The sequence below is a fragment of the Meleagris gallopavo genome, chromosome 7, assembly GCF_905368555.1.
Source record: "Meleagris gallopavo chromosome 7, MGAL_WU_HG_1.1, whole genome shotgun sequence".
Classification (NCBI taxonomy): domain Eukaryota; kingdom Metazoa; phylum Chordata; class Aves; order Galliformes; family Phasianidae; genus Meleagris; species Meleagris gallopavo.
This window is the reverse complement of record NC_139410.1, coordinates 12,099,249-12,126,207: the sequence shown is the minus strand read 5'-3', so window position 1 is coordinate 12,126,207 and position 26,959 is coordinate 12,099,249. Positions and strand designations below refer to the sequence as shown.

The 26,959-nt window shown below is 49.2% G+C and overlaps 1 protein-coding gene across 6 annotated transcripts in view; it reads left to right on the top strand.

Moving 5' to 3' along the window:
- Positions 1 to 26,959, top strand: part of NRP2 (neuropilin 2) — an 80,878-nt gene that overhangs the window by 18,327 nt on the left and 35,592 nt on the right. For all 6 annotated transcript variants that reach the window (XM_085228546.1, XM_085228545.1, XM_085228541.1 and 3 more), the window contains exons 3-10: positions 8,211 to 8,392; positions 12,478 to 12,708; positions 13,279 to 13,434; positions 15,243 to 15,412; positions 16,478 to 16,633; positions 24,578 to 24,722; positions 24,993 to 25,342; positions 26,448 to 26,592. In XM_085228546.1, coding sequence (XP_085084672.1) covers positions 8,211 to 8,392; positions 12,478 to 12,708; positions 13,279 to 13,434; positions 15,243 to 15,412; positions 16,478 to 16,633; positions 24,578 to 24,722; positions 24,993 to 25,342; positions 26,448 to 26,592 — 1,535 coding nt within the window. The remainder of the gene's footprint in view (positions 1 to 8,210; positions 8,393 to 12,477; positions 12,709 to 13,278; positions 13,435 to 15,242; positions 15,413 to 16,477; positions 16,634 to 24,577; positions 24,723 to 24,992; positions 25,343 to 26,447; positions 26,593 to 26,959) is intronic.

The window sequence follows — 26,959 nt, the reverse complement described above, 5'->3', positions numbered from 1 at the left end:
GTTTTAAGCAACTGTCTTTGATATATCAGTTCAAGTGCACCACTATAAGCTCTCCTTATGCTGACTGAGCAAGTAGTTGGGTAGAGCGTCAGAAAGAGTGAGTAACTTGGATTGTTTCTTTCCCTGAATCCTAAGGGATTCATTCGACATACGTACAGCATTGCTGAGCAATCCCAGTCTAGTAGGATGGTAGTTTTAATGCAGCATCAGGTCAGACGTAGAGATATTTCAGTCTAATAAATTGCTAGAAGCAGAGGCTGAGGCAGTGGGATGGGTCTGGTAGCAGAAACCTTTGCCAAAGACTTCCTTAGCCCTGATACAAGCAGCACAGAAAGTGGTGGGTGGCTGCCCTGCACGTGTGCCTGGTGGCTGTCCCAAGTATCACTCCTTTAGAGGAGCAGACGGCCGTGCTGAGGCCATGTGCATGCATGGTGCTTGCACGCAGGCGGTCAGCATGTCAGGAACCCCCTGGGGGCCCACAGAGCAGGAGTTGCTGACGGATGCAAGCAGGGCCTCCCCCCCATCCCCTGCTGCTGGCACGAGTGTGAGGCATGTGCTCAGCTTCCTTCCTTCCTCTTCTACAAGTGTCAGTGTGAGATTTTATTTATGTTGTTGTTTTGCAGTGGAAAGGGAAGGTGTAATGCCTGGCCCTCGTGTGCCGTGCCTTTGGTAATGCTGATGTTGGGCTGATAATGGTGAGCAGGACTGAGGCCTGGGCTCTCCATCAGCTGAGGGGACTAATTCGTCATTGATCTCTGCTCACTGCACCTTGTTGAAGTTTTTTTGACCCGTTTGATTTCTTAGGTTTTCTTCTGTGAAAATCCTCTGATTTTTCTGCTGATCAGGAGCAAAACATTTTCTGTGTCTTTAAATATGGCAGATGGGGATTTCTTCAGATGTCCAACAACTCAATTGATGGAGACCTCAGGAGACCTCTCCTCTTCCCTGTCCCCCTTCTCAGCCTGTCTTTTCATCTGCAATCTGGAGATGTAAGGGCTGTGGTAATAGAGTGTCAGAGGAAGTAATTGATTCATCACACGCCGGGAGAGGAGTCTGTTGCCTTTAGTGTCAATGGAGCTGAACCACAGCCTGGGAGGGTGAGGGCGGCTTGTAAACAGTGCATGGCTGAGCTGGCAGGGCAGCGCGGGCTGAGCCGAGTGGCACAGAGGGGCCACTTCTCAGGGGAACTAAGGCCCTCAGTGGGGCCAGTTGGGACCTGGAGGCTCGTGGCAGCAGGGGCACTGTGAGTGCCCACCTGGTGTTCGGGCTGCTGGCATCAGGAGCTCCTCATTGCATCTCCCCCTGCAAAGAGAGTAAAGGGAACGTTTGCCCTCTGCCTTCCGCCTGCTCTGCTGCTCTTCAGCAGTAAATTTTCCTCTTGTGGTTGTTATCTTTTATTATATAGTTGTTGTTTTTTTCTTTTTGTTAGCGATCGGGTTGCCTGTGAGTGGTGACAGTAAAATGACACAGAAAGCAGAGTCTAATTTTTTTTCCACAGATGGATTGTAGCAGAAGGAGGAAAGCGCAAATGCAGTTTTCCAAGTGTCCTGCATTCGGGGGTTATGGAGGGCTGCGAGCTGCCTCGGCTCCCCTGCAGCAGCAACAGAAGGCTGAGTGCTTGGGGAGGGGGCTGTGCTGAACACACTCTGTGTATCTTATTTCTGGTTTCACCACGATTTTTCCCCTCCCAAACACTTCCAAAGACATCTTGCAAAAACCGACCTCTGTAGCTAAAGATAGAAGGGTGAGGAATTTATGGAGACAGAAATAAAATTCAACATCCATGCATAACCCCTGAACAACAGCCTGCAGAAAACCCCTGAAGTGCACATTAGCACATCTTGTTTTCTGAGATAATGAATGGTTCTCCAGACATGCCCCAGCTGAGAGCACTCCTCCATCCATTGCACCGCAGCGATCTGGGAGCCTTGGGACGAGTAGCACGCGGGGCAGCAGGCAGTGTGCTAAGAGCTGCCCCTTCCTGGACCACAGGAGCAGCTTACAGATATGTTTTATTCTTCCCTTTGCAAAATGCATCTTGTCTAACTCTTTTTTTTTTTTTTTTTTTTTTTTTTTCTTTCTTTTCTGCATAACTTAACAGTTGCTGCTGAGACTCTTCGTATCAGCAGTGCTCGTTTGGGGGTGAAAACAGTCCAAGGAATATAAATAGAGGCTATTTGTAGTTTTCGTTTTTTTGTCTTGGAGGCATTTTTGAAGAAATTCTCCAATCTGTTAGGGTTATTTTCTCTGTCTGCCTCTCTCCCTCTTTATTTTTTTGACGGGGTGACTGGATTTTTCTCATTTCTCAGAAACTCTGGTCAGATTTCTGCAGAGATAAAATACTCCAACGCGCAGTGGAATGATTACAAAACGCCACAGCACTATGGTTGCACAAGACGTAATTGGATGCAACAAATTCAAAACAAACTTCCGAGAAATCTGAAGCAGTTATGCACCCCCAGGCCCAGCCTAGCCTCAGCTGCCACCAGACTGTGATAATTTCAGTCGCTGAAATCCAGTGAAATCCCTCCAGATGCAGAGCAATGCTGGCCTATTCTGTCTCTGTTACTCCCAGGCGCAGTTATGTCAGGGCAAAAGAAGGGTAAGCTCTGCTGCTCCGGGTGCATCCTTCGCCTTAGCGTGGCACGAATGGCTTCAAAAGCTGCAGGCTGAGACTCTGTCTCCAGTCTCCCAGAGGGCAGTCCCAGGCAGAGCAGATCTGCAGTCAGAGCAGGGGAGCAATCAACCCCATCCTGAGACGGGGCAGTGAGCCTGTCTGCCGAGAGCCACAGATGCTAGCTGGCTGCACTGTGAGCTTTTAGGACTGTGCACATAATCCATTTTGGGACCTGTGAGGACTGATTCTCTTCTCACCCCAGGATAAATTAGGAGTGATTACCCTTAAAATGATGAGTTACACAAGTGTAAAACCAGTTCAAATCAAAGGAGAATCCAATTCATCTGCTGTATTTATAATTAATTACTCTGATTAAGGGCTGGCAGCTAGGATCAAACTTCATTGCTCTTGTTTCATCAGACTGCAGAGGTGTTTGCCTCTGGTATCATGGCTATAAAAACGCTGTTTAAAAGTCCCCAGTAGTTTCTGCAGCCATTTCAGCTTTGAAGGGAATGTCATTCAGTACCTCAAGATTGTGTAAACATCATGGAAAAGTTTTCTTGTCTTTCACAAAGTAACCACCCGTGAAATGAGGATTTGGTTGGAAGGTGGCATAAGAAAGGGCGTGAAGATGGGTGGTGACACAGAAAAATTGATGAAGCCAGCTAGCATGTAATAGACCTTAATTCTAGCTGCCCCTTGTTTATAAAACAAGTGCTGAGCTGCTCGCTCACCATTTCTTAACCATCTTTATGCTGCAGCTGCTATCTCATTCCTAAGCTTAATTCAGCTTTTTCTTAGAGCATCTTTAAAAAACATTGTGCTTTAAATAATAATTAAAATAAATACCCTTTCAAGGGAAATGCTTGCGTTTGCCTGCTGACATTGTGCCTAAGCAGGTCCTTACCTCTCCTCCAGCTATCTGCAGAACGTTAATGTCTGTTGAACTCCTCTAGCATTGTGGTTACCCTTCATATTCTTAGTAGATGTATATGAGATACCACAACATATGGTTCAGGCAGACCAGAAGTCTCGAAGGCTTGAGTCAACACTGGGCATTCCCAAATTTGGGGCTGTTGGCACGCAGTCAGTACCTATTTGTCTCTCTGTCTATCTAGGCCAGACTTCTCTAATATAATATAATCTGTCTAATCAAGGCTGGCTTCTATTCCTGGCCGTGATGCGAGCTTTCTGTGTGACCTTGGGCCAACCACTGCTCTTGTCTGCCTTCCCACCTCCCAGGGTCTCGTGAGGATCCCTTCACTAATGTTTGCCAGGTGCAGGCACAAGCCCCTTGGAAGTGACTATAAATAACAGCTCCAAATTACACAGTGGGGAAGCTCAGGTCGGAGCCTTGTGTCTCTCTGGCTCTGGCAAGAACTGGAGCCCAGGCATAGCTATACAAGCCTCACCTTCTCCAGTGATAGCTCTGAGAACACTACTGGAGTGTTCCTAGGCCTAAGCTTCCTTGGGTGAGCTTTGAAGCAGGGCTCACATGTAGTAGATGCTACGGCTATGAGCAAATAAATGATCTATCATTTGTGTTTCTGTCCACATTAAAGTAACGTCCATGAAGTGTGTTTCGGTGAGGAAAGACCTGGCATTTCTAAGGAGCTGGGACTCGGGGGCAGTAGGTTTGTTTATTATGTGTGGAACAATATGAGTTTCAGAACAGCTTTTTGCTGTCTGTGCCTGGGGGAAAGAGCGCCCATTGGCACGGCACAGCTCCCTGGTGCTGCTCCCAGGCAGGGTGCAGTGCCTGCAGCTCACAGTGCGTGGGTGGGCACCCAGGAGGTCTGGTCTGGCCTCAGGCAAGGGAGCACAACTGGCTGGCCAAGAGCCCATGAGCCATTCTGCAGCAGAATGGGGCTGAAAAGGTGGAGTCTCCTCACCACTGCAACTGGGGCTTGTTGTTGGCCTTTTTCAGGGACCAGCAGCAAAGTGACTTATTGAAAATAGATAGAAGAGGCTAGGAACCAGTGAGGGCTGACTGAGGGAAGAAGCAGGCAAGCATGAACAATACAGACATTAGAAGTGCTTTATAATTAGTTTATAAAAGCTCTCTTAACATCCGCAAAGCACTTTCTACTAAAAATCTTTAATAAAAACACAGCAATATTTGTAAGCATCTTACATTTTCCATTTAATTCTGTTAAACAGCTACAAGAAGAGCATCTAAGCACTGCACTTCCCTCCCTTCTCAGCCCCCCATTGTCTGGGTAGTTAAAAGCACTTCAGCTTTACCTCCCTCTCTTAAAACTCCCTACCAGAAAGTCTTGTTTCAAACCAGCTGGCTGGCCCTCCCACTCCAGCAGCAGCTGAGAATAACCCGCTCCTGGAGGAGCAGCCAAGAGTGGCCACCTTCCCTGAAAGGAGACCTGCTTATTCCATTGACTGCAGATGTGAGTTACGGATGCTGCGCCCTCCCTTCACGTAACTGTGGTTGGCTCATTGGAGCAATGCCTGGATGGGAAGAATCATAGAATCATCAAGGTTGGAAAGAAAGAAGTGAGAAGAAGTGGCCGTGAAATGTGGCCTTGGAAATAGCAGCCTGCCCAGTGGAGGTAATGCTAGAGAGGTCAGCCTACAGGAGTGATGATCAGCATGCTGACTGAAGTAGTGGATTTGGTTATGCAAGTGAAATGCAAATTGCTGGGTGCTGGTCAGGGTGGTGTGGATGCTATCACTGCATAACTGTCCCACCCAGCTGTGCACTAGTTTGTAATTATCTGGAAATGAAATGGTTAGACTAAAAAACGTCCTCTGCATTGCACTTTCTTCCTTCCATTTTTTCTTCTTGTTTTTCACATAGAAAGAACAAAGTCTGGAAACAATGCTTAAGCTTAACAGAAGCAAAGGTCTGGCCAGTGACCCAACATGAGGAGAATGGGGTTTATCAGTTTGTTTGATTGTGGGCCAAGGCATGGACAAGACCAAAGCGCATGATGCCAGAGGAGTCTGTGGTGGGATTAGCCAGTATTCTTGCTGAAATTTTAAACTCTTGTTTTGGACCAGGAGTCTTTGGTGTTTCATTTTTAAAGCCTGAAGCTTAATTGCTGTGCTGGAGAGGAAGGAGGTGCTCCCCCTCATCTGGGCAGGAGCTATCTCCTGACCGTAATACGCTCCCAATTCGTGCTCTGTTTACATGACCTGAAGAAAGGGAGTTTTGCCTCATGAGGAGCAAGGGGGCTTGAGCCAAGATTTTTTAGCTAGGAACAAAAACTCATGTGTGTTTATATTCATTTTATATTTGGCAAAAAAGGATTCTCTGACCTTCTCCTAGGGGCTTTTTTAGCTGTTTGTAACATTTGATTTATTAAGGATTAGCAGCAGTAAGAGAAAGCTGGGTTAGATGCTCGGGTGAAGCCAAACAGGGTTTAATTCAGAGAGAGGCAAATATTTCCTGATGGTTTACTTACTAGATTCATTCTTTTAATTTTCCATTTGCAGATTGTCCAAGAGCAGATTGCAATATTCCCAAATTGTATGTATTATTGGAAGCCATTCACCCATTCAATAAGCAAATACTTCTTGGTCCAGAATTTGCTTCTGAAATTGCCAGGGCTCCTAGAGCATTGGGTGGTTGAGAAGCCATGTGGAGAGCAGTGGGCTGCTGGGTGTGCTGGCTGCAGCAAGAGCTGGAGCGCTGCATTCCAGCAGCTGAGGCTGTGTCCGGAATTGGCCAATCATAACCCCATGAGGACACAAGATGTGTTTCCTTGGGATGCAGCTAACCTGAGCCTGTGCCATGCAAATGGCAGCTTTTCCAACCCAGTATATTAACTGTATTTTGCCAACACTCGTATTTTCAACAAATTAATTTTTGTTGCATGTTCATTATTTCAGTAGTTGCCGGCAGTCCTGCAGCACAAACATGTACTTCAGATGTGGAGGGGCTGCACACAAAGTCGAGATCAAGGAGTTATTATGAGAACAAAATGTCCCTGCTGTTTGCTCAGCACTACTTTAAACAAATAGACAAACAAGGAGGAAAAAATTCTACTTAAAAGAAGCACTAACACTGTCCTCTGTGTTCTTCCTCCCAGGGGAGAGGATGGGAGCAAACCAGACGAGAGGGACATGAGTGGGGTCGCGGAAGGTGCTGCTGGGTGGTGTTAGGGCAGTAAGGGGTCATGAGGTGACGGGGAGCTGCTCAGGGACTGGGGGGAGCCGATCTTCACTTACATCCCTGCATTTCCATCCACCAGCTAAGCCAAGTGCTCTTCCTGTGCCAGTGCTTCGTTTCAGGACTGCTTAGGTTTCATCTTGGCCAAGGCTGTGGCATTTGTAACGGAGTTAAAGGCTGGGTGATTAGAGCTAACTCAGTGCTGGGTCCAGCCCTGACAGGATTTTATCTGCAGGCGTTTTGCTTCTGGCTCTTGGCCTGATTTAGTCCCAGAAAGGAGTGAAACCAAAGCTGCTCAGGCAATCTTTCTTTGTGGAGGAACACACTGCGTCTCTCTAAGTTTGTTTTCAGGCTGTTGCCCGCCAATGTGAGCTTTGCAGAGCAGGAGTGAGTCACATGAGGATCACTGCGTCCAGCAAGCTACTTCTCCTTTCAACTCTTGATTCCCAAACACGAGATCTTGTGACAAAAGGCAGATTTCTGGCAGTGTGGAGCTGCTGCTTCCCTCCCAGCCCCACAAGAAGAGCTGTAGCATTGTTCAAACAGGTTGATAACAAAGCGAATGAGCAGTAGAAGGGAGATGGGCAGTGTCTGTAAATAGCAGCGTGCTGGCCACAGATGAGGAGAGGGGCGGGAGAGCGCGGGTGTTAGGAGACAGCTGAAGAACAAGATGTTCGCATAAAAGCTGTTTGTTTCTTCGTAGTGCACGCAGCCTGATACTACCTTGCCATTAGTCATGGCCCAGACGAAGGAATCTGTGGGAGTTTCCCCTTCAAGCCAGACTTTGCAGGAAGCCTTCGCCTCAGCACCAGAAGGCAGCTCTCCCAAGCCACCATGTTCCTCCCCAAAGCCAGGGGCTGGCTGGGTGGGCTGGCAGAGCAGGTGGGAAGGCAGGCTGTTATAGGGACGCAAAGGCTGGGCAGTGGTGAATGTGGTTGCCCATCTCTTCATGCAGAGCTTTTCATCCATGTGAGTCTATGTTAGCATTTAACAGAATAGAATTGGTATTACCATCCAAGATCTGAATAAATATAGCAGCCATGCTTGTTAAAGGACCGATGCTGTGTCAAGAATGTACACAGTGTTTAGAATGATGGCGCATACAGAGGGAAGGGAAGGAGAGCAGACCAGGAGTATTGGAACTGAGCTTCTCCCTTGCCAAAGGAGTTTTGTAAAAATACAGGCAAATTGTGTCCAGAATTTTGCAAGTTGTATGTGAAGTTGAAGTGGATGTGGGTACAATAAAATAATAATTATGTGAGGTCACAGTAGAGAAAGGGGCAGACAGATAAGAGGAAAAAATCTGTGTGTGTGTGTGTGTATAGATGTGAATGACTGAGTCCCAGGAACCCGACTGGAAGGTAGTTGTGTGAAATACGCAGGTGAGTAAGTGCTTAGTGTCTGTCCCCAGCGTGCTGAAGAACCCCTCAGACAGATGGTTTTCATGCCATCTCCCCTGCCTCACAGGTACGACTTCATTGAGATCCGAGATGGGGACAACGAAGCAGCCGACCTGCTGGGCAAGCACTGTGGGAACATTGCACCTCCTACCATCATCTCGTCAGGCTCCTCTCTCTACATCAAGTTCACCTCGGACTATGCACGGCAAGGGGCCGGCTTCTCCCTGCGCTATGAGATCTACAAGACAGGTCAGTGGCTGAGTCAGTGCCTGTCTGCCGGGCCATGTGCCATGATGATCTCCACAAGGAGATGTTGTTGGCCACCTTTGCTATATGGTGTTAGCTCTTTTTTTTAGTTTATTGTTGTTTTTTTTTTTATATTTAAGCTAGTCATCATCTCACTTCCAGTAAGGTAAAGATACCAGAGTGGGAAATGATAGTACATTTTTGGATCATAGTGTGGCATCAAAAGCAGAATTCCTTATACACTCCCTTGAATTCAAGGACTCAGAAATGCTTATCTTTCTTCATGGCATGTGTGGAGCTTGTTAGGGCTAAGTGGGGATTGTCTTTGGGTTAGGAGTGTGTGGAGCTCCCCTCCTGTGGAGTTGCGATTGAGGAATGATCAATGACACTATGTTTTCTTCTCCTGGAAGCTAGGTTTGTAACTGGGAAGCTCTGGTTTTCAAGGGACTGCTGTCAGCAGAGCTGTCAAGGGTAGAGACGGTGCCTTTCCAGGCGAATATGAGAGGAACTATTCATAATTCTGTTTAATACCAAACTATTATTGAGGAAAGTAAAAGCTGCTCAAAGGCCTTTTAATAGCGTTTCTGTCTAAATATTTGTCTGGATTGTGTGTCTGGGAAGAAGGCGTGAGAGCATAAAACCCACTCAGTGTGTTGTGCGTGTGGGTGAGTGAAGTGTGCCTGCTTGCCGAGGGAGCAGGAGCATGTTCTGCATGGAGAGCAGTGCCCACCCTGTGCCCACATTCCTGTGGTGGTGCGTTGGAAGAAACACATACACAGCTCTCATGTCATCACATCCAGCAAGAAAAACTTGCCCGTGCCTGGTAAAGAATCAGAATCAACACAAGACTGACTCCCCTTTGCAGAGGCTGGTGACTGATCTGTCTCTGCAAAGAAGAGGCAAGAGCACAGGCACCAGTGCCCAGGGACCACATGGCAGGCAGGTTCACAGGCACCCCCGTCTGCTCACAGGTGGAGGTGAATGTCGAGACTTTGCTGCTAGGAGTCAGGGATGGGACTCCTCAATTTTACTGTGGAATGAATGGTGAGGACAGGGAGTGTCTAGAGGTTCTCATGAATGAGGAAAGTGCTTTTGCTGATGATTGCCTGGGCTGCAGAGTCAGCCATCAATCTGGTCTGGTGCAGCCACTTCAGACTGCTGCTGTTTATTAATGGTGAAGACTTAATTGATTCAGCTGGCTCTTGGGATTTGTTGAGGCCAGTTGCTAGCACGAAGATTGCAGAGTGCCTGTGTTCAGGTGGGAAGACTGGTGACCCTGCTCAGCATCCCTTGCCACTCCTTCCTGGTGCCATTCCAGCACACTTATACTCTGAGCCCAAGAGACTGGGTATGGAGTTTGCTCCTGCCTTGGAGCAAAAGTGGTGTGAAGTGGTCCAACTGACACATGGCAGAGGTGGCCAGTGGGAAGGAATGGGGCAGCAAGCAGGAACTGACTGCCAGTGCTGGGAGCCAGGAAGGGGACAAATTCATGGAAAAAGCGATCTTGTTGCTTCTGGGAGGGAGAGAGATGGTGTTGGCTGGAGGCTGGATATGAGCTTGCATCCCTCGATGCAGATTCCTCAGAGCTGTCAGGCTTGAAGTTGTGCTGGCACTCCTCTAGCCACCACTCTCCTGCTGCAGGCAGCTGCCCTCTCCAGAGAGAGAAACACTTTCTTCCTGCAACAGCCCATGAAATTTAGCTTGGCAAGGCATATTTCAACATAGGGGACTGGGAGCACCACACTGCCATCCTTGCCCGGCTCTGTCCCTGTCAGGGATCCCTGGAGAAGTGTGCTGCAGGCACTGCATGGAAGCAAACCTTACCTTTTATTTTCATACACCTTCAGTCTGAGCTGCCAGGGGAGCTTGCAAGGATGTCACCAGCTTTAAAGGTCACTGGATTGTCATTGTCCACATCAGTAAAGGCAGCACTGCTGCAGTTTCTTTCTTCCTTAAAGGTGACCTAAAAAAACAACTCCTTTCAACCAAGCATTTATTTCCACACCTTGTGCTGAATTTTCCTTATCACCATCTGAGAGGGGCAATCTGCATACAAACAACTGCATACCAGTCTCTGAGTCCCCTGTTGGGATTCAGTCAGCGGTCTGTGGGCTGACAAAAGAACCCAGCCTCCCTGCTGCTCACTTTGTGAGTCAGCTTGGCAGGGCTGGCCTGAGCCCTCCTCGCTGGGCATCAAAGTGTGCTCTCAGGCTGGTCCATGCTGCTGAAGCCAGCAGGGCTCCTGTTTATTATCTGCAGCATCCTTATGAAAAGCCGATCATTGTTTGCTGGTATCAGCCAAGCTGTAGACAAAGATGCCAAATCCGATAAGAGCTCCACATGAGGAAACTTGTTGTCGAATACAATGACATAGTTATGTCTCTCTCCTGTCTCGAGAGGACAGTTTCTTACTCCTAACTCTGGGTTTTGTCTTTGATTTTCTCCCTAGCTTGGAGCTTGCGTTATTTTGTTTTTTTATTTGTCTTTTCAGCTGTTCGGAATGAAGTACACCCTTATCCCTGTTCATGGCATTATGCTGTGATTTGTGTTTGGCCTTATTTTTTGCTTCTGCATTTTACCCCATAGGTTCACACCAGAAAAGCTGGATGCTTCATTAGGTAGTCAATTAAGAGACTCTCCTGAGTAGCTCTCCAGCTAGGCGCTGCATAATGCGGTGCCGGGATCCTGCCATCACTGCGGGCTGCTGGCCTGACTCCTGGAGGTTAATGCTGAATTGAATAACAAGTCTCCCATTAGTCCCAGGAAGGCTCGTGCTGCCTGGAAGAGACGGAGCAGAAGGGTCTGTAGAGGAGAAGGCGGGTGTCCCTGCAAAACCAAAGCTAAAACCTTTGTTAACACCGGGTTGCAGCAGTGGCTGCAAAGCTCCGTAATATCTTCTTTCCCCTCCAATAGCTCCAGGCTGCAGATTTCTGTTGGCCATTGTCCCGCCTCCACAGAGCAGTGGTTTCAAAGTCACCGTGGTATGAATACGTCACAAATTCCCCTTTGGCTGGCCACCCCGAGGCACCTTGGCTCTCTGAGAGGGGGCACCGAGCTGCGGCGGGGGCCAGTGCAGAGGTCAGCAATAAATAAGAGGCAACATTGTCTGTCTGACTTGCAATGCAAAGGTCTTCCTTAAGGATAGAAATAACTTGCATTTCTGTTGCGGATGGCCGAATCTGTGAGAAAGGGGCTCTGTTCCCCCTCTTGGCAGAGCCCCCTGCTACAGCCCCATCTCCCCCGCCCTTGCCGTAGCCATCGAGTACAGCCGTGTGCTGGTGCTGCCCCATCCCTCACAGAGCTGCAGGGGCACAGCAGGCTAACTGCTCGCCTCCCCAGGGTTGCCAAGGTTCCCAGCTGACAGTGGAAACATTGGCACCCGCTGGCCCCTCTGGGTCTTTTCGCTGTCTAAATATTTGCACTTCTTGATTTTCTTGAGGAAACTGAGGCATAGATGTTGAGAGAGGTTGCAGGAGACCGGCCCCTGGGGAGAGCTTTCTTGAAACAGATGAAGTCCTCATTACTCTTCTTTTGTTCCTTCCCAGGACAGCTCCCTCACTGAGCAGGGGCTCCTCCATCACGCCTGGACAGTGGTGGCCTGTTGCCAGCATGGCTGGGTCGATGATGATGGCAGGTAGCAGGTCACTCTTTCAGGAGCCAGTAGGGGAAGCCCACCCCAGCTTGACATGGCCTCCATTCCCCTCCAGAGCTACCACCTTGGTGTGGGGGACGCAGCAGGGACTGATTTGCCGGTTTACAGCCCTGGCTTTGAGTGGCTTTGGATGGAATCACCTTCCTAGTCCTGCTTTTGGAGTAACTAGCAAGAGGCACATGGGTTATGTATCTAAAGCTATCTGAGGGATTTAGATACACTGTCCTCTCCATCGAGTGCACAAACCTTGTCTCTCCAGCCACGGAAAGCTTTGAAAATCACTCTCCATCCTTGCGGGCAAAGTCACACAGCTCTTGGGCCACAGAGAATTTCCAGAATACACAGCCCCTCTGAGCTCAAAATGGGGTTTCCACAGTCTGTCAAGCTGCTGGCATTAAGCTGTGTCATTAAGACAGGGTTTTCCTTGCTGTTACAGGCTCTGAGGACTGTTCCAGAAATTTCACTGCCTCGAATGGCACTATTGAGTCTCCGGGTTTCCCTGACAAATATCCACACAACCTGGACTGCGTCTTCACCATCATAGCCAAGCCAAAGACAGAAATCCTCCTCCATTTCGTGCTCTTTGACCTCGAGCATGACCCTCTGCAGGCAGGGGAGGGAGACTGCAAGTATGACTGGCTGGACATCTGGGATGGCATCCCTCAAGGTAAGCCATGGGATGCCACTCCTGCCTCCTCAGCACCTCTCCATGTCTCACAGAGCTCTCTGCTCTGTTTCTTAAGATTAAAGGTACCTAACCTTAAAGTTGACTGTAGCATCCAGCCTGGCAGTAGGGCACTCTGTGGCTGGCCATGGGAACAACATGCTTGCAGAAGGCTGCATGCATTAATCCTGAAACTAAAGCTCTGTTGTAACCACTGATCTAAAAAGTCCCATGGGGCACTCCCACATAGCACTGATCCTCACTAAGAGAAGGGCAAAGGGTTCATGCATGCTGAGAGGATCTCCCTACCCTGAACCAACACTGTGTAACAGAGCAAATTGGAGCGTTTCCCAGCAATTGCAGAGCAATATTTGCTGCAGTGGATATTTCTGCGCAGCACACTGCATGGCACTGGGCCAGTGGATATAAAAAAGTAGCCCATTCCCAAAGCCTGCCTTTCTTTCATCCCAATCTCTCCTGCCAAGGCATCCATGCTGAGTGATGCCAACCTGCTGGTGACCCATGAGGCTGGGGAAAAGGCAAGAGTTAACACTGTTGCTTTTTCTTTTGCAGTTGGCCCTTTGATAGGCAGGTACTGTGGCACTAAGATGCCATCGGACATCCGCTCGACCACCGGCGTGCTGTCACTCACCTTCCACACTGACCTGGCTGTGGCTAAAGATGGTTTCTCTGCTCAGTACTACTTGATCCAACAGGAAGTGCCTGAAAGTAAGTTGGAAATGTCCTGAGCATGTCTTGGGCAGTTGTGTTGTCTGTTTCACCTAAGCACGTCCTATGCAAGAGTGAGGCTGGAGGAGTGTGCCTAAAGGGCTCCTTCCCCATTAGCCACAGAGACAGGAATTATACTAAGTTTGCTGTTTCTCAAAGGAATGGGATGTTAGGAAGAGTTACATTCTCTGAATTTTCCTTAAGTTTTCACTTGCTTGCGAAGTCTTCTCCTTATCTTTTGGGATAGAATCCTTTGTGTATATGCTCAGCCCAAACGATTTAGGGTAAGACTTCAGCCCAGTGGGTGCAGAAAATCATTAAAGGATTGGGAAAAATCTCTCCAGCTTTCCAAAAATTCACAGCCCCAAACTACAAATTGAAATTTCATGTCTGTCTAATTAAGAAATGCCTAAAGCGCTAAGAGGTTCAAACCAGAATTTTACATCCTTTATTAAGGGAAATAAATCGAGTTGGTGTAAGGAAGAAAAGTTGGGTGTTCTGAGAGTGAAGAGCATTTTGATTTTTTGTGAAAACACTTGCAGTCTAGAAAAAATTCAATTACTTTTCCCATTATATTTCTGCATCAGAGTTACAGTTCTCAACCTCTGTTAGCAGGAAACCTGTGATACAACAGAAAAAGCCTTCAGGATACCCGTCAATCACAAAGAAAGTGAGGAGGTCTCTGACCCTAGGCTGAGAGCCCATGATGGACAGCAGGGCTGTGCAGGGCTGGAGGAGCAGCCTCTTGCTCCACCACTCAGCTAAGGGCCCCTCTGCTGAGGCTGCGAGAGTTAGAGATATGCACAAGCTCTTCACAGCTATATATTTCCACAGTCCGTTGATCTGTTCTTTAATCCACTTTCTATCCCATTCTTTGAAAGGTCTGAGAAATAAAACATTGATGACACACAAGGCTTGAGAAATCAAGCACAAGAACTATTAAAGGGCTAGGCTTGTTTTGATTCACACTGGTGTAAACTGAAACTCTAATAATACCACTGAGATCTTAACTTGGCCCATTATTTCCACCCGGGGTTGACTCGGCTACATTAAAAACACAAACAGTTTGGTCAAGCCCCACAGCAGTGGTGAGCTGTTTTCACTGTTATTGTTTTTACAGGACAACTACCATAAAATATATGAGATGTGCAGTAAGATTGGGCTAATTACGACCTTTAAAAGTCTTAGAAGTGAGGAAACCCAAATAATAGCATGCCAGAGTCTTTCATGTTTATGACTGGTTAATCCCTACAGGCCTGATATTACAAATAACGCAAGTACACATCCACAAACACACCCATACACTCACATGCACACAGAACCTTTAGGCCTGCCTGTGCCAGGCCTTGATGTTGCTGCTGGCAGCACAGCAGTAAGCATCCTCCTGTTTTCCATGCCCACACTCCTTGCCCACACTCCTTGCCTTTCACCTCCAACCTTCAAGAAGATGGGAGACTTCATGGGAAGGAAACTTGGGACATCCTGTCCCAAGGAGACAAGGAAATGGAGGAGGGAAGAGAACAGTGCATTAAAACTGCAGCGGTGGAGAAAAGGAAGAAAAGCAGAAAGACCTGGACAGTGCTAATTGTCAAAAGGCCATTCAGACATAAAGCTGCCCCACCTTTAATTTCACAGTGCCATCTGTGAGCACACACAACACACAACATTGTGCAGATCTGCTCATCTTTCCAGGCAGACAGCTTTGCTCAGGGTTAGATGTGAAAGATAGCTTAGGGCTGCCTTCCACTAGGGAGTGAAATACAGACACTGTAAGCTGATCAGCATCTATGTGTGTGTCCCTGCTGCAGACTTCCAGTGCAATGTGCCACTGGGGATGGAGTCAGGAAGGATCTCCAACATGCAGATCAGTGCCTCCTCCACCTACTCAGATGGGCGATGGACGCCCCAGCAGAGCCGACTCAACAGCGATGACAACGGCTGGACCCCCAATGTAGACAGCAACAAAGAGTATCTCCAGGTTTGTATGCTTTCCACTCCCCTCGCGTGTTCCCCACTAAATGGAGCATCACGCTGTTAAACTGACCCTTGACCATAAGGCTTGTTGAATTTTTTATTGCCTCTGTGGCTCATGGGGAGCAAGCAGCGGGGGAGCTGCAGTGCCTCCGTAAAATGAGATAGGCTGGCTCTCCCATTAACATGCTTGCATAAGGCTGACTTGACCCATTGTCCCTCTCCCACCCCACTCCTTCCTGCCCAAAGCGTTGATGGACTTTCCAGCATACTGACAGAAATTGAGAGACCTCTGCCACTTACAAGGGCCACTGACTGCCACTGGCCTGAGGACCAACGTCTCCAGGAGGCGTGTGGAAAAACAGCTAGAATAATATTTATCTCATCAGTGATGAAAAGAGTATGAGCAGGCTGCACGTCAGGTAGGGAGCTGTCAGAGCCAAGGCTTTCCCTAGGACCTAGTTAGATCTGCAGTTTCTGTCCACACAGGGTTTCTGGCTGTGTCATATTGCCATGAGACATTGCTTGCTAAAGGGCATTAGGAACGGAAGATGGTGAATGTCATTGCCTCCAGCAGACATCTCATTCTTCATTCATGGCTGTGCTACCAAGCCAGCTCTGCTGACCTTTCTCAACCCATATTGTGAAAAAAAAGAATAAAAAAGAAAACCAGAAACTCTAGCACTTGCTAATTGGACACCCTGCTTTTATTTTACATGGAAGAAGTCAGCCCTTGTCCTGATTTAATGGACCTGAGCCTCCAGTTTCTGTGCAGATCCTCTTGCTTGGTCTGAGGCAGGAAGGTGGCTTTGTCATGGTCACCTGTGGACACACATCAAGTCCAGTTACACTTGTCCCATTGTTCTGTTGCAGGCATCCTTCTGAACTCAGCCTGGGGGAGTTATGCCTGTGGAGATGAGTTCTTACATTCCCATGCGCCTCCCCATGTGGAGGGAGACAGACTGAATTTGCACATTTTAATGTTTTGGGAAAGTAAGCGAGGAACTAACTAGCCAGCCTGGGCTCTCAGCTGCTCACCACTCTGTCTCTTGTCCCTTTTTCCCTTGTAAAGGTGGACCTCCACTTCCTGACTGTGCTCACAGCCATTGCTACACAGGGTGCCATCTCCAGAGAAACCCAGAATGGGTACTATGTCCGTACTTACAAGCTGGAGGTCAGCACCAACGGGGAGGACTGGATGATGTACCGACATGGTAAAAACCATAAGGTAAGGGCCTTTTTGTCTCTTTTATGTGTGCCCTGGTGGTCTTGCAGCCAATGGGAGGGAAGAGAACAAAGTGATTTTACAGACCTGCAGTGTTTAATCTGTGAGCAACCCTTTTTCTGATGAGGGCTAAAAGACTGATGATGCCTTGAGCAGAGCAGAAATAGTCCTTTCTCCACTGCACAGCAATGAGGAAACATGATTCCTTGGAAAACCTGGCTGCTGTTGCATCTTTCGTAGTGGTGAGAGTATGTTCTTCGACTGCAAATGAAGGAGAAAATGCTTTAACAGCCTGTGTTTTGCCATACAAGATTCATTGAGCTTTTATGGCTATAGCCCCGTCTGCATGCTGGGTTAACAATCACAAAACCACATGAAACTGTAGTTCAGGAGTTATTGAAGCCTGGAAATGAAAGGGCGCAAATCCTTAGAGGGGATCGCACCATCCCAGAGAACAAAATGAACAATAAATAATGAGGAGCGATTCAGGCTGCCAGAGCTGTGGGATCTGTACTAGCAGGCACGGTTGGCAATGGTGCATCAAACCCCAGGAGTTGTTGCATGCTCTCAACGTGTTCTTGGGAGACACATGCAGATGGGAGCGAGGTGGGGAATAAATACAGGCTCCTGGCCCTTCCAGGGCCTGCGGATGGTGCTGCATGGCAAGGTGGTTCTGAGGCAGATGGAGCAGGAGCTGACAATGTGGTTTTGTATGGGGAGAGCCGGCCGGGCTTAGGACAGCTGTGGTGCTGGCTGCTCCTGCTCTGTCACTTGCCTTGGTTATCTGGTTTTCCCCTGGTTAAAGGCATCTTGGAAAAGCCGTCCCCTGCTTTTCTTTGGACCCTACTGGTGCTGCTGCTGCAGCTCAGGTCCTCCCTATTGCCGTGCCGTGATCTGAGTGAAATGGGGCCTGCCTGCCTTCCCCCACATGCATGTCCTAGCAGTTTCTGCTTCCTCAGCATTTCTGTTAAATTAGCTGTCCCCTCCCTTTATTGGCACAGGCACTGTTGGCATGAACTGCAGTAGCCCGCCTTGTCCAGGATTCCTTCAGACATTTCCTTCCCTTCCGGGCCGTGTGATTTTCCCTTCCCCACAAGCGGTTCAAATTCACTCTTCATCTCATAGCGAGTCCGCAACGTGAGAGGCCCCTAGCAAAGCCTCATACCTGCAATATTTGGAGCCTTTCAGCTCCTCATGTGCCAGGGGGCTGATGTTCGTGCTATTTTAGAGGTAGGGAGATGGGGACACGGGGCAGCACAGCCCCTTCTGAGCTCCCAGCTCAGACTGCCTCTGTCAGGTCATGGAACACCAGCTGCCCTGCAGGCCCTGGGCTGCAGCTGATGGCAGAGCTCTCACTGTGCTGTACAGACTGCCCTCCCCAGGGCCACTTGGTGCAGCGGTGCTTTCTGTGAGCCAGGGGCTTATCTCCCTGCTCTGGGCAGGCCACAGACACTGGCAATTCTGAGGTCTTGCTGGGACCATTTCTGCAGGCTGATTTCTCATCCTTGCCATCCCAGATCCCTCATCCTCAGCCGGGTGGAGCAGGACTGGTTTCAGCCCCACTGGGCTGGCCTATGTCAGCCTGGCTGGTGCCAGCCCAGAGCATCCCCATAGCCATGTGCATTGCCACCATGTTGGCACTTGGCCCACAAGCCCTATCAGCTCTTTCCTGCCCTACTTTCTCTCTTCATTAAAAAAAAAAAAAAAAGAAAGAAAAAGAGGAAAAGTTAAACCTTTCCTTTTTTACTCCTTTATTCCAGTCTCACCACTTTCCCACGTTCTGGCCTCAATTTAGCAGGCACCTCCCTAGGCTGGAAGACAAGTAATTGCTTTTGGTAGCTCGCCTACCCCTTGCATCAGAGCGTCTTGCTCTCCCTCCCTCTGTCCTCAAGAGCAACCCTGGCAGCTGAGCCATGGCGGGCCAGGGGCAACTCCTCACTCACAGCCTGGCTGGGGGGCTCTGGCCCCATGCTAATCTCAGCTGTTCCGGTGCTAGGGAAGCTTTCAGTCTCTGTGCTCCGCTTGCAGGTATCACCCTGTGTCAATACAGTGCTCTGCTCACTGCGGGCTGCAACGGTGGAGCGCGAGCCATGCCAAAGAGATTTGTCAAGTCTGCCGCAGCTTGATTTGGTGCCATGAGGAGCAAGGAGGGGAGGGGCAGACAGACGGGGACTCTATTCCTCTCTATGCATGCATACACACACACAGATAGATATATATATATACACACGTGTATAGATAAGTATATATATGTATATGCAGATGCACGCACACACATATGGGGTATATCAAACACTGCTCTGAATTTCTGTTCCCTGTGTGGGCCAAAAGCAATGCATTGCTGTACTGTGGGCAGGTCAGCTGACATTTACATCTTTATCAGGGAGCTAAAGCAGGAGAAAGCCGGCAAGCACAAGAGGGGTGGAAGGAGGAGGAGGATTCTCTCTGCAGAGGACAGGGAGCTCTGACCTCCTCCCTTTCGTTCCCTCTTCCCCTCCTGGCAGTGTCTGGGAGGAAAGCAAGGCTGGGCTGTGGCCCTGTGGAATATGATGGCTCACCTTTGAGTTCACAACCGCTGGCAGTCGTGGCAAGGGAAACAGGAGAGGCAGGATGAAGCGGCGGAAAACGAGATTAATATACAGTCCGAGCAGAGGGGCTGGCTGGGCTGTTTCCTTGCAGAGCACCGAGTGCTGGGAGGCGGTGAAGCTGTAGCCAGCAAGAGGGGAGCACCAAGTCTTCCTGGCACCCCATATTCAGGCCAGGCTTCCCCACTGCCCCGTAGAGCTGAGCCCAGCAGTTATCCCCCTGTCCAGGCTCTGTCCTTCCAGGGTATGGGACCAAAAGTGCAGAGCTGCCGTCTTATAGGTCCCCTGAGAGAGGAGATGGGCAGGAAAGCAGCCACCGCGTACTGCTGTCACACTTTCCCCTTACTCCCTTCCAGAGCATCCCCATGGGACAAGCCTAAACAACTATGACTCCAGAAAAGCCACACTGACTTTTTTCTTCTTTGTGCTTCCTGCAATGAGTTGCTTAGCCTGAAAACCCAGTTCTCTTTGTGCCACCACCCGCAGTGCTCCTGCTTGTCACCTCTCTCTGGGTGTCTGGGCACAGACATGAAGGGGGAACCAGGCACCCTGTAAATGTGCCCAAGCCTGCAGGGCCAGGGCTGCTGTTTCTGTGTGCAGGCAGTGGTGTCAGCACGGGTCCCTCTCAGTGTCACCCAGCGGTCAGTGGCCCCTGAGGTTATCTTCCAGGCACTGGCTCTGCAGCTTGTGCCAAGATCTTATCTGGCCATTTGCAAATGTCTTTAAAAAACAACACCTTCTTTAACCCAAGAAAGGAAAAGAGTACCTGGCAGGATTTGCCGTTTTGTTTTTGACCATTTTCTTCAGGCAGATGTAGTGGTGAGGATTTTACTGGAGAACAACATGCTCATCCGTTCTGATCCACTTCCTTCGTTGCAGGGTTTCAGGTTCCAGTCTCAGTGTGGTCTGAGCTTTCTCGCATTTGTAATTGCAGATTTCAGCTCTCAGGGATCGTGTAGTGGGGGGCCAAGATAGGTGCTATCACTGCCTCCATTTGCCTGTGTGTGAATGGGAAGAAGGCAACTGAAGCATTTGCTTTGAGACTTTAAGTCAATGGATGAGGAGTGGCAGAAAGATCCAGCTGATGTGCATTTTCAATTTCCTACTTGTTTTGACAGCTTTATGCTTGTTATCAGTGAACCTTCTTGGGTGGTATTTCAGATGAGGCAGGAAGGCAGGTTAAATCACTGTGTACAAATTCAGCAGTATCTCAGCTGCGCATGGAGCTGGGGACATTAGAGGTGTTCAGTGCTGGTAGAGGATGCTGAGGATAAATCTTTGGAGACCCTCATGCCTTCCCTTAGGAGCAGTCCTTCTCCCTTTTAGTTCATAATGAGGTCTCCTATGTTTATTCACCTGAGGAGGAAGAGAAAAGCTTTCAGGCCCATGGCTTCTTTTTTGTGGAAATCTCAAGAAAAGCTCTCATGATCAGCCAGAAAGCCACATGTGCTTCTGCACAGAGACATCGTGGTGCAGAGAGTTTGCCCAGAAGCATCCCCAGATCCCAGCCTGCTTTTGCTGCTTTCAAGCAGTACAAAGCTGCCAGGCTTTGGGAAAAGCAGCCCTGTGCATTCACCCTTGATGCAGTACCAGGGGAGAATTACGGCCCTGGTTTTCCCAGCCAGGCTGCAGCTTTGTGTTCTTGGGCCTGCTATCTCCTTTGCAGGCTAGCAGAGTACCACTCCTCCCATCTCTGGTGGCTTTCAGATTTGAGTGCAGCCTCTCAGAGGCACCATGCTGGCAAGCCCTGCATGCTGTGCCTGGCCCAGGCGGCTGCGCTTCGTTCAGTGTTGCCAAGTATCATTTTTCTTCTAACTCCTTGTTCCTGGATTTAATAAATCCCGGACTATCCACCCTCCTCTTGAGCCAGAATCCTCCCACCATCAAACATACCCCGTTTTGTGCCTTCCCTATCTGACAAAAAAATAATCTCTCCTACTTTTCTCCTTCATGCTTCTCTGTCTAAATCCTGAAGGCCTAATCCTGTTAGCATGCTCTTTTCCAAGGCTCTGTCTCCATGGGAGTAACATAATCCTGCCGTAAATCTAGTGGGTCCAAGAAGACACGTACAAACAGACGAAGGCAGGGCTGCTGCCATCCTTGGCCTTCTTGTCTGCCTCCCCCTCCCCTTTTTCTTTCGCTCCCCGAGAAATCTCACAGTGGCCAAGCAGCACTGTAAATACAGCAAAGAGAGGGCACCTCCTTCCCGCTGCCTGCTCTGCTGCCTCTGCCTGCATGGGCCTATTTGTCTCCCATTTGTCCTTCACTCCAAGCCCCAGCACTGGCAGTGCCTGTGCCCACTGGTACTAACGCAGCCCAGCAATGCTCCCATCACTCTGGGACAGTTACAGAACATCAGGAACACAACACATAAGTGCTCCTGGGAGATGTGTGTGCATGGTGAGAAACATGGTAAGAGCCCTCCTCCAGCCTCTGCAGATTCTCCTGCCTCTTGCTTTCTGCAGCAAATTAATTAAGCAGGTTGCTGCTCATTGATTATCAATTTAATTTTACATGTAGACCTGCTGGCTGGACTAAAACGTAAACATAAAGTATGTGGGGAGGAGACTGGTGGCTTTCTGATGCAGCGGTGAAAATGAGTTCCCTTGACTGCTTCTTGGAAGGTGCTTTTAATTTGTTAATGGTTTTCCCATTTGTCTTCTGGCTCTGTCACCGTCAGCGAATGCGTGCGCCTGCGTGTGCGCGCTCTGCTGAATGTGCGTGCCCATTTCCCTAGATTGCAGCCAGGTTTTTTTTCTGCTGGTGTAAATTACTGTGACTTCTTATCCTTCGATGGCAGTATGTTGATTTACACCATCCGAAGACTTGGCTCCAACTATGTGCTGAGTGGGAAGGAAAGCAGCTAGGAGGGGAAGAATAGCAACGTTCTATTTTGGTAAGGGGGAAGAAATCTTTTCTTTCTTGGCGCTCCGAATTTCACACATTTTCCTTCTAGTTCTTCCCATGCCGCGAGTGCTAATTTGAGGCAGAATGAGGAGCCTGCTCAAGTTAGTGGGGCTCTCCACAGATCTCTCAGCACAGGGAACAGCAAATCCACAGGCTGAGGACCAGGCCCTGGTCAGTGATGCAGCGAGCTGCGTGTGCGCGGTATGTCCCCAGTGGGAAAGAGGTGTAAGGCCAGGCATGCAAGAGTGCTCTAGCTGTACTGAGCACCTGTCCTCCAAGAACTGGGCTTCTCTCTGCTGTGCTGAACTGGGTACAAAGCTGCGACTTGCTACCATCAGCTTTTCAGAAACAAGGTATGGCTAGGGCTGGAGATGGGAGTTGGATGGCACCTCTGCCCTGGTGAACATGGCATCATGGCCCCAGTTTGAATTTATGTCACTTAAAGAATGCGATCCAGTTGGAGGAAATCACTGAGCCCCAGATCTAAAGCAGAGCTGAGGTTGCTCTCCTGGAAGCAGGTGGTTGGGACTGAGGTCACATAAGAGATGCTTTCGGCAATGTGTGTGGTAGTGATAAAGTTTTCTGGGCTCGGTCCCGCTTCTGCTTCCTGTCAAGCTTGACTTTGCAGAAATCAGCAACAAATTACATTGGTGTAAATTTGGATTCTGGCCCCTGATGCTTATATGTGTGAATTGAGCTAAAAAAGAACAAAGCTGCAAATATGTTAAACCAAAAAGAGCAGCAAACCTCATCAGCAACTGCTGAGTATGCTGGTCCATATGCAACCTTTGGCTGCGGAGCCCTCTGACTGCTGGCTGCAGGAAGCCAGGGAGGCTGCCAGGAGCTGCTCCCCCCACTGCCGCAACCACCAGGAGCTGCTCCTGGGACGTGGGGACCTTTGGGCTGGCCTGAGGTGCTCCTCCCGGGCTAAAATTGTGGCCCAGGCTCAGATAAACATTTCCTGTCCTCTGGTGTTAGGTTCAGTGGCAAGGTGTTGTGTGTCAGCCGCTGTGCTAACATGGAGCTGGAGGCTGTGCTGTGGAAATGTGTCCTTTCGGCCTGTGCGTGCGTTGTGTGTCCCCACCCATATACAAGACACTCACACATGCCTGAGGAGCGGTACATAGTAACCACTATTCTGACAGCCCTACTGCTGGAAAAAAGGGTATTTGGTGTCTGCTGAGCAAGGGAAACGATGGGAAGTGGGGGTCAAAAGGGATAAAATAGAATATTAAAAGCACATAAACCATGCTGTGTCGCTGAACGGTAGCAGCATGATGTATATCTCCAGATTAGCATTTCTGCTGAAGTTCACATCAACTCCAAATCCTAATTACTATCCTGACTCACTACCAAAGCCCTCCATGGGCACGCCCTGCCCTGGCAGGAACACTTCCATCCTGGGCAGGACCCTGTGCTGCTGTGCGGCTGCAAGCACCACTGTCGTCCCTGCAAACACCTACTGCCCACCACAGGGTACGACAGCCTTGGAGGAAAGCAGCCTGTGGCCCTGAGCAATAGGACACCTGAAAATGCTTCTTAACTCCTACTGGAGGCAGGAGGCCAGCATACAGCCTCACCCTTGTTCTGTCCTGACTCACAGGAATCTGCACTTGAAGTGTTCGATGGAGCTCAGTGCCAAAGATTATGCTCTCCTGCTTTGCTCTGAGATAAACTTAGCAAAGCTCCTTGCTTAGAATGCCATATGCGGGGTGGGAACCGACGAAAGAGCCCAGCCAACACTGTGTACACAGGTTGCTCCTGGCTGAGACCAGGAGACCTACAGCCCTGTCCTGAAAGCCTATGTGCTATGAGGGAAAGGGAAGTGAGGGCAGCGTCAGTCTGTGAACGTTAGTGCTGTATGCTGGGTTGGAAATGGCCCTCAGATTGGGTATCTTCTCTTTCCCCTCTTTTTTTCCCCTTGTGGCACCACAGCCTGGAACAGCTACCTAGTTCTTGCCCAGCCTGTTAGAGTGATGGGAGGGAGGGATGGATCTAGCATCCATCTGGTAGTTATTGATTATGGCCATCTGGTAAGACAGCAGCTTTTTTGTATCATGTCGGATCATAAACTCTCTCCTAAAGCTGTCTCTGTGAAGGGCTGTGCGTGCACTGGGGAGCAGGAGAGGGGCTGCCTGAGATGGCAGCTCAGTGCCTAGGGCAGGGGCTGCGTCCTCCCTGCTCCTCTGCTGCTTGTGTGCGGCACTTCCCCATGGTGCTTCCCAATGGAGCTCAGTGTGAGGTCCAGTCAGGATGGGCGAGTCCCTCAGCCCACCGCGAGTCCTGCCAGCAGCTCAGCTCTTGCTGTCTGCCTTGGAGCTTGCCCTGGCCAGAGGCCAGCCCTTCCCAGAAAAGCCTCTCCTCATTTTTCCCTGCTGAGGTTGTTTGTTTTGACTTTTGACCTGGTTATTTCTTTCTGCCACAGGAGGACATATTTGTATTTTCTGTATTGCAGACGTTTCAGGCCAATGAGGATGCCACAGAGGTGGTTCTCAACAAGATCCACAGCCCAGTGCTCACACGCTTTGTGCGCATCCGTCCCCAGAGTTGGCACAACGGCATTGCCCTGAGGCTGGAGCTGTATGGCTGCCGCATCACCGGTGAGCATTTCCCTGTTCCCACTGGCTCTCCTCTGTTCCTCCAGCACTCTGTCCCAGGCTGTGACAGCTGCTTGGGGCAGCAGTGGTGGCACTGCAGTGGCACAGAGACACCCATCCCTTCAGCTCTGCTTAGAGAAACCAGGGCCCAGCCCCTGGAAGCAAGAGAAAGCACTTGGTGCTGCTTCAGTGCCCAGAGCTTAAACTTGCAGAGGAAACCATGAGTGCCCTCTTCCTCCTTCCTGGCTGCTCACACCCTCTCCTTCCCTGCAGATTCACCCTGCTCCAACTTGCTGGGAATGCTTTCTGGCCTCATCCCTGACTCGCAGATCTCGGCCTCTTCTATCAGAGGCTACGACTGGTCCCCCAGCATGGCCCGATTGGTGAGCAGCCGTTCAGGCTGGTTTCCACGCATCCCCCAAGCCCAGCCTGGGGAGGAGTGGCTGCAGGTGGACCTGGGCGTCCCAAAGAACGTCAAAGGTGTCATTATCCAGGGAGCTCGCGGAGGGGACAGCGTGACCACCACCGAGTCCCGCTCCTTTGTGAAGAAGTTTAAGGTAGCCTACAGCATGAATGGAAAGGACTGGGAATTCATCCAGGACCCCAAAACGATGCAGGCCAAGGTAAGCACTGCTTGGAACAGCTGCAAAAAAGTGATATGCTTCTGGCTATCTTCAGTCTGTCTGATGATGTCTTTGAAAATTAGCTTTTGTTTGTGTACAGTGATTTTGGGAGTTTGAGTTGTCACTATGAAACCTGAGATTGCATCCCCTGGTTCTGCTTTTAAGCTGTACTAGAGAATGTAGGTTCTACCCAGAGATAGTAGCTTCACTTCTCGCTGCAGATCAGGCATGGGAAGTGGACAATATTTTCTGCTCTTTCCAACTTCTGTAGGTCAGAGCCCACAAGATAATATGTCAAATTTTGTTTGACACAAACTATTTGCATATTTTAAGGGGAAAGGTGTTATTGTTCAGGCTTGCAGCTCTGGAACTGGAGAACGAATCAAAAATTCTCTTTGGGAAATCTACTATATTAAGTTCTTTATACCACACCAGCATAAGCCTGAAATCTCCTGTGTTTTTCCTATGTTGCTGGAGCTAGCCATAATCTCTCTGCTTAGTACTGTGGGGGTGGCAGAGGGCTTGAGGAATAAATGAATTCTCTGCTACTGCCAAGAATTTTGTTTTCATGCAAACTCATCTGCTCCTGAAAGTTCAGGTATGTTTTAATTTTTTCTGATTATAAAAATGAGTTTTAGAAGGCCTGATGCTATCTATAGCCCGTGTTTATTCTCCACAGACTTCAGCTCATGCACTCATGCTGAAAAACAGCAGTACTTACAACTGTACAGAAAACTGAGTGTTTGCACTATCCTAGAACATGCAGTAGCTTTCTTACTTGCCAAAGGACAAATCTGATTTTATTTATACATGAAGTTAGTGGATGTTCCACACGCTTTTCTGGTGAGGCTTGGATCAGAATCTAGTCCTTGGATATGAAGCAGAGGCCAAGGGAGATCGTGCAAGTTTCTTGGAAACAGCCTATTTGGTCCTCTTGAAATTGAGGAGGAACAGCCCAGTTGCTGCTCAGCTATATTCACTGCCTTGTAGTTGGACACCTAAACTGTTTCAAATCATGGCTGTGTCCTGCCAGACCCAAATATCTAGGCTGGTGGAGAGCAGGTGGGATGTATGTGTCACGAACTTTTCCTCTCTCTCTCTGCAGCTCTTTGAAGGCAACATCCATTATGATATCCCTGAAATCCGAAGATTTGACCCCATTCCTGCCCAGTATGTCCGAGTGCACCCAGAGAGGTGGTCCCCAGCTGGAATAGGAATGCGTCTGGAAGTGCTGGGATGTGACTGGACAGGTAGGACACTTGTGCTTTCACCCACTGATTGTGAGAGGGGCTAAGCCAGCAAGACAAGAGTAAGGTTATTTCTCTTCCGCTGTACCACCTCAGGGTCATGCGGGGCAGGGAGCCATGAGTGCATGACCCCATCTTTTTTTCTCCATCTTAAAAACAAGTCAAGTCTGGGGCTGGCCTTGAAGTGGGATGTAGGGCAATGTCTGAATGCCAATTCAAGCTTTCCCAAGGAGCCACATGTGGGATTTACCCCTAGCTCTCTTCTACTCCTTTTGAATCTTTTATCTGGATGTTGTGCAGGCTTTTGCACTCCCAGTGTTAGTTAGACAATATGTGCACTTTTCAACTCAAATGAATAAGACAAAAAAGT